Source organism: Lolium perenne, chromosome 1 (genome assembly GCF_019359855.2).
Source record: "Lolium perenne isolate Kyuss_39 chromosome 1, Kyuss_2.0, whole genome shotgun sequence".
NCBI classification, from domain to species: domain Eukaryota; kingdom Viridiplantae; phylum Streptophyta; class Magnoliopsida; order Poales; family Poaceae; genus Lolium; species Lolium perenne.
The window spans coordinates 173,177,627-173,191,539 of record NC_067244.2 but is presented as its reverse complement, the minus strand read 5'-3'; the positions used below and the strand labels follow the sequence as shown (position 1 = coordinate 173,191,539).

Genomic DNA, 13,913 nt, shown 5'->3' with positions numbered 1-13,913 from the left:
CAAGCAAAACATGTAAGTATTGTCATAAAACAAGCATGGAACGACAGAAATTATGGATACGTCGGGGACGTATCATGCACCCCTTCCAGTATTAAGTTGCAAACAACAGACAATTGCATTAAGTATGGTGCGTAATGTAATCAACACAAATATCCTTAGACAAATCATTGATATTTTATCCCTAGTGGCAACAGCACATCCACAACCTTAGAACTTTCTATCATTGTCCCAGATTCAATGGAGGCATGAACCCACTATCGAGCATAAATACTCCCTCTTGGAGTTACAAGTATCAACTTGGCCAGAGCCTCTACTAGCAACGGAGAGCATGCAAGAACATAAACAACACATATATGATTGATAATCAACTTGACATAGTATTTCATATTCATCGGATCCCAACAAACACAACATGTAGCATTACAAATAGTTGATCTTGATCATGATAGGCAGCTCACAAGATCTAACATGATAGCACAATGAGGAGAAGACAACCATCTAGCTACTGCTATGGACCCATAGTCCAGGGGTGAACTACTCACACATCAATCCGGAGGCGATCATTGTGATGAAGAGTCCTCCGGGAGATGATTCCCCTCTTCGGCAGGGTGCCGGAGGCGATCTCCTGAATCCCCCGAGATGGGATTGGCGGCGGCGTCTCTGGAAGGTTTTCCGTATCGTGGCTCTCGGTACAGGGGTTTTCGCGACGAAGGCTATAAGTAGGCGGAAGGGTAGGGTTGGAGGCGGCGCGGGGGCCCCACACCATAGGCCGGCGCGAGCCCCACCCAGGCCGCGCCGCCTTGTGGTCTGGCCACCTCGTGGCCCCACTTCGTATCCCGTTCGGTCTTCTGGAAGCTTCGTGGAAAAATAAGACCCTGGGCGTTGATTTCGTCCAATTCCGAGAATATTTCCTTTGTAGGATTTCTGAAACCAAAAACAGCAGAAAACAACAACTGGCTCTTCGGCATCTCGTCAATAGGTTAGTGCCGGAAAATGCATAATAATGACATAAAGTGTGTATAAAACATGTGAGTATCATCATAAAAGTAGCATGGAACATAAGAAATTATAGATACGTTTGAGACGTATCAAGCTCAAACTCAGTACATGCGAAGGCTAGCAAAAAACTGGGAGCGACCAACTAAGAGAGCAATAATGGCCATAATCATGAGGCCACCGAGCCAATCAACCACGAGGCCACCGAGACCACATTGTTTTGGTATGGTCTCCCTGTCTACCAGATCCGGCTGGGACAGCCTCTTGAAAAGTGCTGGAGAGGCAAACATGCATAGTCGGTGCCGTCAACCATGTTTGAGGAGGGCGGAGCGCTCGCCGCCCTTGCATCTGGCCGCCACTTCACTATAATCAGTATTGTATGCATAGTGACTCTGAAATACTTAATGGTTCTGAAGGCAATTATCTCTCCATGAAGTACAAAAGCAATTATTGTACGAGTATTAAGATATCTTCAGGCATATAATGTAAGATACAATTTTTACTTCTCAAAAAGGGGGTAAGTGAAATATAGCATAGTGGTTCAATTGACATGCTTCATGAATAGAGAAAAGATTCATAAGTTATTAAGCATAAAGGAGATAGTTGATTTCTGTCCCACCCGATGGGCTAAACATTCATGTAACTTTGCCAATTGATGAATAATAGAAATGGAAGACTTATGGAAATTTAGTGAGTATCCCACAAGAAAATTAGCAATAAAATTAGATAAAGCTGGATCAAATGAATGCTCCGATATGCATTAAAACTACCTATGGTATAGCGTGGCGTGCCTTAGGCGGTGTCGCGCTCGGTGGAACATGGAAACCGGGATGTTAGCCACAAAACACCTTGGTAGTGACTTGGTTGTGGCTGTTGTTGCGGGTGCAGGGCGGCAGCCGCCTGTACGTAGATCTAGGTGACGACAACTATGATGACAAGTGAGACGAGGGCAAGACGGCATCTCGCGATACGTTTTGCTCCGCTGGAAAGGCGGAATACTGAAACTTCATGCCGTTTGGCCTGCACATTGGAGCTTTTGAGAGTTGCAGCTCAACAATGGATGGGATTTTTTTTGAAGGGGATCTCTTTTCTCGAATTCGTCGTTTGGCAAATGATGAGTACAACATGGGTCTAATGGAGGAGCCCCGGGCGAGCCCCGAGCATTGAGATTTCAGCAGTGTTTGTCACTCTTGTTGTCGCCCGTCAACAAGGTCATACATGCACCGTCCTTGGGGCCGTCACTCCCCACTTCTGCAGTTTTACACGATGCTTTATTTAGAAACACAAAAAAGATGTGCTGAAATAGAATATCATCTCCATTCATTTAATCTATTTGGGGTTCTTGCTCCAAGAATTTCCAAAATTGAGAATCTTCAGTCTTATCAAATGTTTTATCCAAGCCTATCTTGCTTGAGTGCTTGAGTACTAGAATATCTTTTTGACTTTTTTTTCCAAGTGATTCCACCCTCAGCAGATCGATTTTTATTTCCAAGAGATAACGAAAACATCAGTAGTTTTGCATCACAGGAAGGAGGGGGAGGGGGGGGGGGGGGGGGGGCGCCGCCTAATAGTAGCATTAAAGAGATATTACAGACCAGCCGATAGAATTGGCAGAATTTTCTAGCGAAACAAAGTAAGCAACAAAAGACCATAAGTACTAGAATATCTTTTTGACTTGTGCCACTGAAATAAGTATGCAAAAGGCGCACCATAACAAAAGTTTTGGATTGACCTCCCTTTACGGAATAAGTATTGATTAGCATCATCCATCCATCCCGAGAATAACCTTTTGATCCATTGGCTAGAATTTTTGTGAGAATTTTGAGCACACTGATCAATAACGCATGATGCTTGAAAACGTATAAATACGAACGCCAGACATATGGCTATATGATTTTTCTGGCACATAAGCCTAACTACACAGTGTCGGCTTTGCGACGTGGAGACCAGGAAGCGGTGACGAGAGTGATGGCGGTACCGTAGGCAGGTGAAATAGCAGCCGGCCTGTAGACGCGCAGTACGTGGTGCCTCGGACCCGTTCAAGAACAGGAAATAGCGAAACACCGACAGAACAGTACACCACAACATACATCACATGGGTTCTGTCTGTGGTCTAGCACACGCGGGCTCTGACGACCGGTCAGATCCACCGACTCAGCCGCAATGCTTTCAAGTGCCCGCACTCTGAAATACTGACATTTCTAGGAGCTGCGTGCAAAATATAATCGGAGACGGTGTTTCAGGAGCTCTTCACCAAGCAGATTTCCCCAGCTTTAGGGTAGCGGCGCCCGACGCAAAATGGACGCTGAGCGACCATTTTCGTCTGCCGTGACCAGAAATACGTCTAGGCTCTGCTCCAGCGGGCGATGCAAAGTGATCGGGCCGTCCACGGAGACGCAAACCTGACCCAAATATGCGTCAGGTTTGCGTCTCCGCGGACGCTCGGCGGTCGCTGAATCTGTCTGCCTTGGGTACATCCGGGCCCGGTCGGGAGTGAGTACGTAAGCAAAAGATTTTTTCATTACTATTGATTGGCCCAAAGGACCATCTTTACAGAGATGGTTAGTCGAGTTAACCTAAAACTACAACGGCCGTACCTACTCGCCGTCGCGCGGCCTACACCGGTCTCGGCTACTCGCAGTCGCGTGCCCTACTACTGGCCGCCGGAAGGGCCGGCGCCGTCGTCGAAGCGGGAGCGCTTCTTGCACTCCGCGCGCCGCGCACGCCGGCGAGCGGACATCTCGTCCTGCCGCCTGCGGCGTTCGAGGGCCTCGGCCACAGCCTGTCCCACGGGGTCGTCGCCCGGCAATGGCCACCTTGGTAGCCGCCGCCTCCGCCGCCGCCGGGCCTCCTCCTCCGCCGCCGCCCGGACCGCCGCCGCGTCCTCGTTCGCTGGACCGCCGCCTGGATCGCCGCCACGTCGGCGATGAAGCGGCCCGTCCCTAGCCGCGCCGCCACCGCTTCGTCCCTCGGCGGCGATGGCAACCTCCAGCTCCCGGTTCTCTGCTCGACCCGCACGGGAGAAGGGCCCCTACGCTCGGAGCGAGTCCAGTCGGAGCACATTAACCCCCGAGCCATGGCCATCGCATAGCCGGCGGCTTCCTCCTCCGCCACCCAAGCTCGGCGGCGCTGGCGTCCCGGCCCGGGGACTCGAAGGACGCGAGCGGAACCCGCTGGTCGCCGGCGCGCCGAAGCGCCCGGGGCACGGGGGGGTCGTCGTCCGCGATGTCGTGGATGACGGCGTCGGCCGGAGGCCGCGATGGCCGCCCGCGCCTCCGCGAGCTCGGCCCTGGCGTCGGCGAGCTCGGCCATGGCGTTGGCGATCTCCGCCCTGGTCGCCGCGAGGCACCCTTCCGCGCGCTCTGCCGCCTCCGCCTCCGTGACCTCCGCCTCCGCCGCCGCCGCCTCCAGGTCCAGCTACTGGGCCTCAACGCCGGCGGCGGCTACCTCCTCCTCCTCCGGGTGGAGCTAGTGGCACATGTGAACAACGTGCTCCCAACTCATGTGGTCGGCCATGGATGGATGGTAGGGTTAGCTTGAGGTGTGCCCGTCGCCCCCGCCGGTGTCCACCATATATAGCCACGGCGGGGCGGGAAACGGTGTTGGCGTGCAGGGCGTTTCCCCCGCGCGCGAAACGCCGGCGAAACTTGCCAATGTATTGGGCACGCGTGGGAACGATCGTCGTCGCGCGGGAACAGTTAATCGCCGGCGGCAGTTCTCGACGGGACGTAAAACGCCATTAGCGAGCTTGACGGTGTCCTCGGATAAAATATGCGTCCGCACCGCTGGAGGTACCCAAGACGCAAACAGTCGCCCTGGGCCACAATGCATCCGCGGGCCGACGCAAACGGACATTTCGGACGTTCGAAATGCGTCGGCCCGCTGGAGATGCCCTTATGTTACATTTTTATAGGAACACAGTACAAACGTAGGTGTCCACATACACACGCATACACTCATCTCTATGAACACATACACTATCTCTATGAGCACCTTCGAAAGACTGAGTCGGCAGGTTGAATCTTGAAATTGACGAAGTCACCATAGGCGCCTCGCTGTCGACGAGAACATCGTCTCCCACTGAATGAATATTCCGCCTTTATAAGCCACACAGATATCAAACCTAGAGTTTAAACTCTGGTGGGTTGGGGGTACAACCACCCTCCTAACCACCTAATCTCAAGTTGGTTCTCTTATGTTACATGTTGTTGGTTGTGCCTATCCTAGGTTTAAGGCCATGCATCTCCAACGGAAAGACCTAGACAAGACATGTCGGGTTGTTCGAATGCAGCCGTTTGGATGGTCGTGCGGACACGCAGACATGGTCGACAGTTTATTTGGGTCGCCAGGTGCGTCCAACGTGCCGACGCAGCGCAAAATAAAAAGAGACAAAAAAGAGGAAATCAATAATAAGTAAAACACATTTCATTAAACATATGCCCTATTTTGGGCAAATTTATACAAAACAAAGCCCTATATGGGCTTTTAAATAACTAAAAAAATATAAAACCCTAGCTAGGTTTTGGGACGCGGTGGTCGCCGACGTGCCGCATAGCCCCAGTAGAACTCGTCGGCGGCGGCGGAGTCGATGATGACGACGCCCTCGGACGGCAAGGCACTATTGCGGCCCGAGACGCCGGAGCGTCGGGGATTCCGGCCACGGTGACCTCTGGGCCCGTTCCTAGGCCAACCATGGGCCTGGAGGGCTGGCTGGCCTGCGCAAGCATGCCAGCCACGCCGCTTCCTTCTCCCGCTGCTCCGCCGCAGTAGCCTGCAGCTCCGCCTCGTGCTTGAGGTGGAGGTGCCGCTCCTTCTCCTCCGGGCATGCGTGATGCGAGCAGGCGGACGTGGGAGGACTCTCCGCATGCCATCCACGGCCACACAAATCTGGCCCAGATTTGGACCGATTTTGGATCGTCTCAAACACCGCGGCCATCCGCTTTTAGAATTTATCGCTGCGTTGGACCAAGTGTTTGTCCGGCGCGATCCATCCGGACTCGCGGGCGCGAGATGGGTCGCCTCGTTGGAGATGGCATAAGTACTGTAAATACTCCATACTAGGGTTCAGTATTGTAAATCCTGTAGCGCCGAGTTCGACAGACGTCTTCTTCGCGCGGCCGATCCAACCCACTGATCCAAATAGATGTGAGGGAAGCACACCAAACAATCCAAGCCGCCTATGAGAAAAGGAAAACAAGTCCAATTTTTCCAAGCAAGGAGTCAAACATCTTATCTCCCTACCTACCCGATCGCAGCCTGGCGGCCAATCATGCCGCTTAACCGATCCACCGCTATATATAGAGCTGATTTGCCGCTTTGCCCATCACCTGACCAGCCTACGACACAAATCATTCCACGATCCAAAAGCTCAGAAGAAGGTAGCAACGATGAAGAACACCAAGCTCGTGGCGATCCTCGTTCTCCAGGCCATCCTCGTCATGGGCATCCTCTCGCACGTGAACGGTACGCCGCCGTCGTAGATCGCTGCTGCTTATTCATTCGTTCTGTCCCAAGTTCTTCGATCGCCTTCTCCTCGTTTGAGCTACTACTGATTAGCTGATGTGATGCTATCCCCATGGCTGCAGCCGACTTCTTCCCCAAGTGCTGCAACAACTGCAGGTCCTTCTCCGGGGTCGACGTCTGCGATGACGCCCATCCCAAGTGCCCCAAGGGCTGCTCGCAATGCCGCGTGGTGACGACCAAGCCTAAGACGACGTACCGCTGCGCCGACATGAAGAGCACCGTCGACGGCACCTGTGGCGGACCCTGCAAGCACTGATCGACAGGTTAAAGAGGCTCGGAATATGGCGTAACATATATTCCGCCAAAAATAATGCTCCCACGAGATGAGCAGATCTAGTCATCGTGCGTGTATGGCTGTGTGTGCGTGCCGACGATATCACACCGACGTCGTGGCAGCGTTGTTATTGTGTGCTTTCTCTCTCGAGAAATAATGTCGATGCTCGACTATAATTAAGTTGTGTGTAAGCGTGTTGTATCCTCCGTTAATAAACACTTGTTGTGTTGTGTGCTATACTGCTACCGTATGTGCGTATCTACTTAATAAGATGAAAACCAGTTCACTTGCCAAATACTACCGCAAAAGGTGACCACACGATTTCAGGTTGTCAACTGCATGGGCTTAGGTTTTAGGAGGTCCTGAGTGAATTCCCCATATGCAAAAAAAAAAAAACGACTTTCAATTTTGGTTTGGTTGCTCGCATGGATTGTAGATGGGTTGTAGTACTATGTTGTTTGGTTGTTACCGACATAGGAATGCCCTCGCATTTAATTTGGTTACTGGCATGGGTGGTAGGTGAGGGGTTGGCAGCAAGTGATTTGATTACCATTCACTACTAGGAAAACAAGCCAACGATTACCGTCGGCGTGCCAAAAAACCGATGCTATTTGCCACCGGCGTACAATATTTAGGAACCTTGATGTGCCTAAATACCACGGGCGTACCTATTTGCAGCCGAAAACGACGTACCGCTGCGCCAACATGAACAGCTCCATTGATGGCACCTGCGGAGGACCCTACAAGAAGTACTGATCGATTGACGGATTAAAGAGGCTCGGAACATGGCGTACCATATGTTCCGCCAAAAATAATGATCCGATAAGATGAGCAGATCTAGTCATCGTGCGCGCCTGTGCGGCTCTGTGTGCGTGCCGACGATATCAGTATCACACCGTCCTCAGCGGTGTTATCATGTTTTCTCTCTCGAGATTTTTTTTTAATCACCAGGGATATCTCCCCAGCTCCATTTCATTGAAAAGAAGCCAAGTTTTTACAGGGAAAGAATAGTTTTCCACCACTAAAACAGGAAAAGGAAAAAACAACACTAAAACAGTTTTGATGTGTGGCATTTTAATTTTGCTGGGGAAGTAACTGTCATCCCAGCCAGCAAAATAAAAGGATACCACATCATACAACAAACGAGCACAAAGGATAGTTCAAACTAATTAGGTTACAAAACAGAGAAAGGACCCTGCGCCAACTTTTGAGCTTGCTCCTACACTTGACGACACCTCGAATACATTCCACTGGTTTTCGATCACGTCACCACATGAATCTTGTGAGATTCACCAGGATTGTCCAGGAGGTATGTCAGTGTCGCCCGCCCTTCAAAGCTCGAGTTCCAGGTGGAGATCCAGTCGAAGGAGGGGCACCTTACCCCACGAGGAGGCATAGTGGAGCTTTCAAATTGGCCAACAGCAGGTCCATGAATTGAGTGTTTTTTCCATTTTTTAGATCCTTGAAAGGTTTCTTCCATTCTTGAAGGAGAAAAAAACCATCCGCCACACCTATTCACATTAAACCATGTAGTCTTGTTAAACACAAGATTATTCCTATTCAGCCATAAACCCCAGAGAACATCAGAGGAAACTACATTGAAATAATGCATTAATTTCTTATTACAAAGTCATTTACTTGCAATGGATTCAAAATTGGATACATGCACGTCAAAAACCTCTTCAAACAGATCCCAAAGGGCTCTAGCAACAATACATTAAAGTATAAGATGATATACTGTATCAAATTTAGCACACATCTCATATTTCATAGGTTTTGGCATACCTCTAGCTCTCATATTATCTCTAGTCATGATTTTATTCTGAGAGAAGAGCCAGAGAAAAACTTGAATCCTGGGGGATTTTAAGTTTCCACACAACAGGTAGATATACAGGGATAATCCCTCTAAAATTGATTATAGTATATAGAGAACTAGATGAATAAACCCCAGAAGAGTTGTATTGCCAAATAAGTTTATCTTCTTCCTAGGAGATAGAAATGGATCTAGAACTCCAGTAATTCATACCATTGACTCATCATATCATCAGTAAAAGTTCTTCTAAAATTACCCCTAATCTCATGGCCATCTCAGATCTCAAAAATTGTTTTATTTTGTTGATTAGAAACAAAATACAAATACCAAAATTAAGTAGCAAAGGAGAATTGTCAAACCAGATATCTTCCCAAAATTTTATTGATCTACGATTACCAACTTGCCATCTATATCCAAATTTTACTGCCTTCGATGCCCACATAACCCCTTTCCAAAATGTGGAAGGTTGGAGATCATGGCATGATAGTATATTCGGATTCTTTGTATTATATTTAGCATCTAGAACTTTCCTCCACAAAGCCTCCTTACTCTGGATGTATCTTTTAATCCATGAACCAATCAAACAAATATTTAAATCTTGCAAGTTTGGGATTCCCAAACCTCCAAAATCTTTTTCATACAGAATGGAAGGCCAATTAGCTAAGTGAATCTTGCGATTGCCTACTTCATCATTCCACATGAAGTTAGCCATCTGTGTCTCTATTAAATGTAAGGCCCACTTTGGAAATTTAAAGAAGGAAAGCAAGTAAATGGGAATACTAGCTAGGCATGCTTGAATAAGAATCTTTTGGCACCAGAGGATAGAAGTTTCCCTCTCCACCTAGTGATTCTTTTAAAAATATTTTCTATGAAGCTCAAGTCCAATGAAGTTCGGATTGGACCAATTACAAGGGCTCGTGCGAAGCTACTTAAACAACATGTGAACTTGTTTCTAAACGGTACTTTGATTGATGAGAACTTTATACTGCCTAAGTCCTATTACTTATGTATCATCAGGTATCAAGAGGAGACGAGCGTCGCACGAGGAGTAGAGGAGCAGCTGGACATGAAGACGGACGTCAAGATGGACGTGAAGCTGGACATGGAGCTGGACATGAAGATATCTCATGGTCGCGCGAGGGAGGAGCGGGAGGCATGCGCGAGAGGAGAAGACGACGTCCAGGCCGGTCCAGCACCCGGACAGACCGGCCTCCAGACCGGCCGATCCGGTCCTCGCCCGGCTGACTGGCGCCAACCGGTCGCCAACCGGAAGGGACGCATCGTACCGGGCAAAAACCAGAAAGTTGCGAGGTTTCCGGTTGCCGCCCGGTTGACCGGATGCCAGTCCGGCCGACCCGGTCCCTGGCCCGGTTGACCGGATTCCAGACCGGATTCGTCCGAGTCTGTCTCGACCAGATCTATTCTGGGTTGGTTATTTTTGTATCTTTTCGACCAGAACTCGTCCCGGACACCTATATAAGTGCCCAGGACGTTCCCCTAGCTGCTTTAGACCACGTTTAAGATAAACCCTAGTTCTTAGTTGTTTGCTCTAGCAAAACTATTGAATCCCTACACCATATTGCTTGATATTGTGTAGATCCTGAAAAAGTCTTGTGTGATCTGCTGTTCCATTGGGAATTAGACGATTGCAACTTACCGCTTCGTGGTCGGCGGCTACGTGCGCAAGTGTGTGGAGTTGCGAATATCTTGCAGGGTTGAGAGCTGTTGCATTGGCGACAGTGACCAATCGAGAGATCTCGTTGCGTCATACAAGTTATCATCCACTTCATCATCGTGTTTCTCCGCTGCCATCACCCCGTGATCATCATCACCACTGTTGCTTACTGAGAAGATCGGGCCACCCCATATCATCTTGGTATCAGATTTCCAGTTTTCCTCGGTAAGCCATCCACAATCCACCCCATAGTTGATTTGTGAGTGTTTCCTATCCAGAAAAAGCCATAAAAAGTTAGGGCTAGGGTTTTCCATAGCCTTAGATTGCACTAATTTCGAGTTTTAGTTGCTTTTCGTAGTTGTTTTTGCGTATCTTTATCTTTCATCTAGTAGAATTGGTAGGGTTTGTGTTTTCTCTATCATCTAGTTTATCATAGTGTGTCAGTTTTTGTTACTCCGAGTCCACATAGCGTACAGTGTGCTTGTTCCCAACCATAGACACAGCCTATCGATATAAAGTGACTAGGAACTTCCCCAGAAGAGACTAGTTTTACCGCTCGACAGGCTGCTCGTTTGGTTATCGGTGCTTTGCATATTTCTGTTGGCCGTGTTATCAAGGAGTTGAGTCAAAAAATCAAAAAAAAAAAGAAAATTGAAAAGAAGCAAAAAGAGCTACATAGCTGCGTGTGTTATACAAAAGAAAAATCCAAAAAGAAAAGTGAAGTGCTAGTTGAATCAAGTGAAGGCCTAAGTTTACTTTACTGCACCCGTAGTTGAGCAATCTTGTGCCTGTCTCGTTGAGCTTTGCTAGCATCTCTCTTGTGCATTGCAACGTTTCCTACATATAGTTGCATTGCCCCATTATATCGCCTTGTGTGAGTATCATTGGTTGTCTACGGTCAGCGCTAGAGCTTGTTATTGGTGCAAATAGGTAGCCTACCTACAGCCCCACATATACCCTGCTTTGTCGTGTGATTTGTTCTTATACCCTTGATATTCGCTTCGCTACATCCGTGCACTAGTTGTTACTACAAGTGATAAGCAACACTAATTTACTTTGGAACGGTAAGATTTCCTTTTCTTATCAGTTTTGAGTGAGTTGTGAGAGTACCACCATATATTGTTGATTTAGTGCACTAATCTACTAACGATGTCTGCTAGTGATCATAAACTTGTTAACCAGGAAAACAAGAGTGCTACTGATATCATCACATGGAGGGAGTATGAGGCTCTTCGTAATGAGATGCGACGTGAATTCCGCGCTCAGGATGATGTGCTTAATGGGAAGGTTGAAGAGATCTCCCAAAAGTTGGATGCTACTCATGTGACCGTCACTACAATGCAAGATCAAATGACGGATGTTCAACACAGTCTTGCTGATTTGCGTTTGGCTATTGAGAATTTGACCGCGCAACAACAACAAGAATATGACGAAGATCCTGAGCTTCAAGATGACGCACACAATGCTCGTGGTGCGCCACGTGGTAATCGTCCTCGCGGTTGGGCTCCACTTGGCCGCAATGGTCGTGGACAAGATGAGGAAGATGGTTTGGGTAAGCCCAAGTTTTCTATACCCAAGTTTGAAGGAGGAGCTGATGTTGAATAATACCTCACTTGGGAGCTGAAGATTGAGAATTTGTGGAGCTTACATCCACATTATACTGAAGATCGGAATATTAAGCTTGCTTCTTCTGAATTTGATGGCTACGCTTTGCGTTGGTGGGATGCTTTTGTTCGTAACCGAGACGAGGATGGTGAGCAACCTATACGCACATGGCGTGCCATGAAGGAGGCGATGACTTCTCACTTTGTGCCTACAAATTACTTGCGGAATATATATGATAAGCTGACTCTATTGAGACAAGGTGTGAAGACTGTGGATGAATACTACATGGAGATGGAGATGCTTATGCAGCGTGGCCGTGTCTGTGAGTCTCTCGAGATGACAATGCAGCGTTTTCTCAACGGTTTGAAGTATGATATCAAAGGCATTGTTCGTCACTACAGCTACACCAATATGAATCAATTGTTACATCATGCAAGAGAAGCTGAATCACAGTTGGCTGACGAAGCAAAGATCAAAGGTCGAACTACAGGAGCTGGGCGTTTCACACCCCGCGCGGCACCATCTTCGGCGCCGACGCCTTCGACGCGCTCCGCACCTTACTCTACTCCGCCTAGTAAGCCGGTCTCCAATGTGTCTAACACAAAGAAGTCCGAATCTGCTGCAAGTACGAGTGGCTCTAATGTGTCTACTGCGCGTAACCGTGATATGATTTGTCATACATGTGGTGGCAAGGGTCACCTCAAGAGAGATTGTCCTAACCGCAAAGTCATGATTATCAATGAGGACAATGAATATGAGACTGGAGATGATGTTGATCCTAATGCTCCAGAAGATGATGACTATGACACTGATGGTGAAGATGCATATCCGTCTGATGCTCGCACCATTGTTGTGTCGCAGCGTGCTCTTAATGTGTTGCCTAGTGCATCTACTCAGCGCTGCAATTTGTTCCAAACAAAGGCTTTAGTTGGTCCTAACAAGGCTTGCAAGGTCATTATTGATGGCGGGAGTTGCCGCAATTTAGCAAGCAAGGAGTTATGTACCAAGCTGAAGTTGAAGTATCTACCGCACCCGCATCCATACTATATTCAGTGGTTGAGCGACAATGGTGAGATGAAGGTAAACCACATGGTGCGTGTTGAGTTTGCTATTGGACCGTATAAGGATTGCATTGATTTTGATGTCGTTCCTATGACGGTGTGTCACCTACTATTGGGACGGCCTTGGCTCTATGACCGTTCTGTGCAACACAATGGCCGTGCTAATACATATCACTTGGAGTTCAAGGGCAAGAAAATCAATTTACAGCCTATGACACCACAGCAAATTGTCAATGAGTCTCGTCAGAAAGTTGAAGTCAACTTGGAGGATGCTTCTTTAGATAGGAGAGAGAATTGTAATGTTGTGAGTGATATAACGAAAAGTGAGAGAGTGAATTCCTTAGTCTCATTAGCCACCAAAGAAGACATGAGAGAATTTAGTGAGTATCCTACAGCCATGCCTCTTGTGCTCTTGTACAGGGGTACGGTTTTGGTTTCTAACGACATGACCCCTCTTCCTCTTGGTGTTTCTAATGTTTTGCAGGAATTTGGCGACGTGTTTCCGGATGAGGTACCCGCAGGACTTCCACCATTGCGAGGTATTGAGCATCAAATCGACTTGATTCCCGGAGCTTCGCTACCCAATCGGGCACCATATAGAATGAACCCCGAAGAGACGAAGGAGATACAGAAGCAAGTACAAGCGCTACTCGACAAAGGTTATATCCGCATAAGCCTTAGTCCTTGTGCTGTTCCTGTTATTCTTGTTCCTAAGAAAGATGGTACATGGCGTATGTGCGTAGATTGTAGAGCGATAAATAACATTACTATTCGGTATCATCATCCTATTCCCCGTTTAGAGGATATGCTAGATGAATTGAGTGGTGTTGCTATTTTCACTAAAATTGATTTGCGTAGTGGTTATCATCAAATTAGGATGAAAGAAGGGGATGAGTGGAAAACCGCCTTTAAAACAAAATTTGGTTTATATGAGTGGTTAGTAATGCCTTTTGGTTTAACTAATGC

The 13,913-nt window shown here is 48.0% G+C and overlaps 1 protein-coding gene across 1 annotated transcript; it reads left to right on the top strand.

The window, feature by feature from the left end:
* The first annotated feature begins 6,296 nt into the window (after positions 1-6,296).
* LOC127312938 (Bowman-Birk type wound-induced proteinase inhibitor WIP1) lies at positions 6,297-7,030 on the top strand. The gene is made up of 2 exons (XM_051343477.2): positions 6,297-6,459; positions 6,582-7,030. Exons 1-2 carry the CDS (start codon positions 6,384-6,386, stop codon positions 6,773-6,775), a joined length of 270 nt encoding a protein of 89 aa, XP_051199437.1. The 5' UTR covers positions 6,297-6,383; the 3' UTR covers positions 6,776-7,030.
* The last annotated feature ends 6,883 nt before the right edge of the window (positions 7,031-13,913 follow it).

What these genes read in the sequence shown, in the direction of transcription:
- LOC127312938 (XM_051343477.2), top strand. Translation starts at nt 6,384, where the DNA reads ATGAAGAACACCAAGCTCGTGGCGATCCTCGTTCTCCAGGCCATCCTC. An exon ending in CATCCTCTCGCACGTGAACG is followed by an intron (nt 6,460 to 6,581) that starts GTACGCCGCCGT and finishes CCATGGCTGCAG; the next exon opens with CCGACTTCTTCCCCAAGTGC.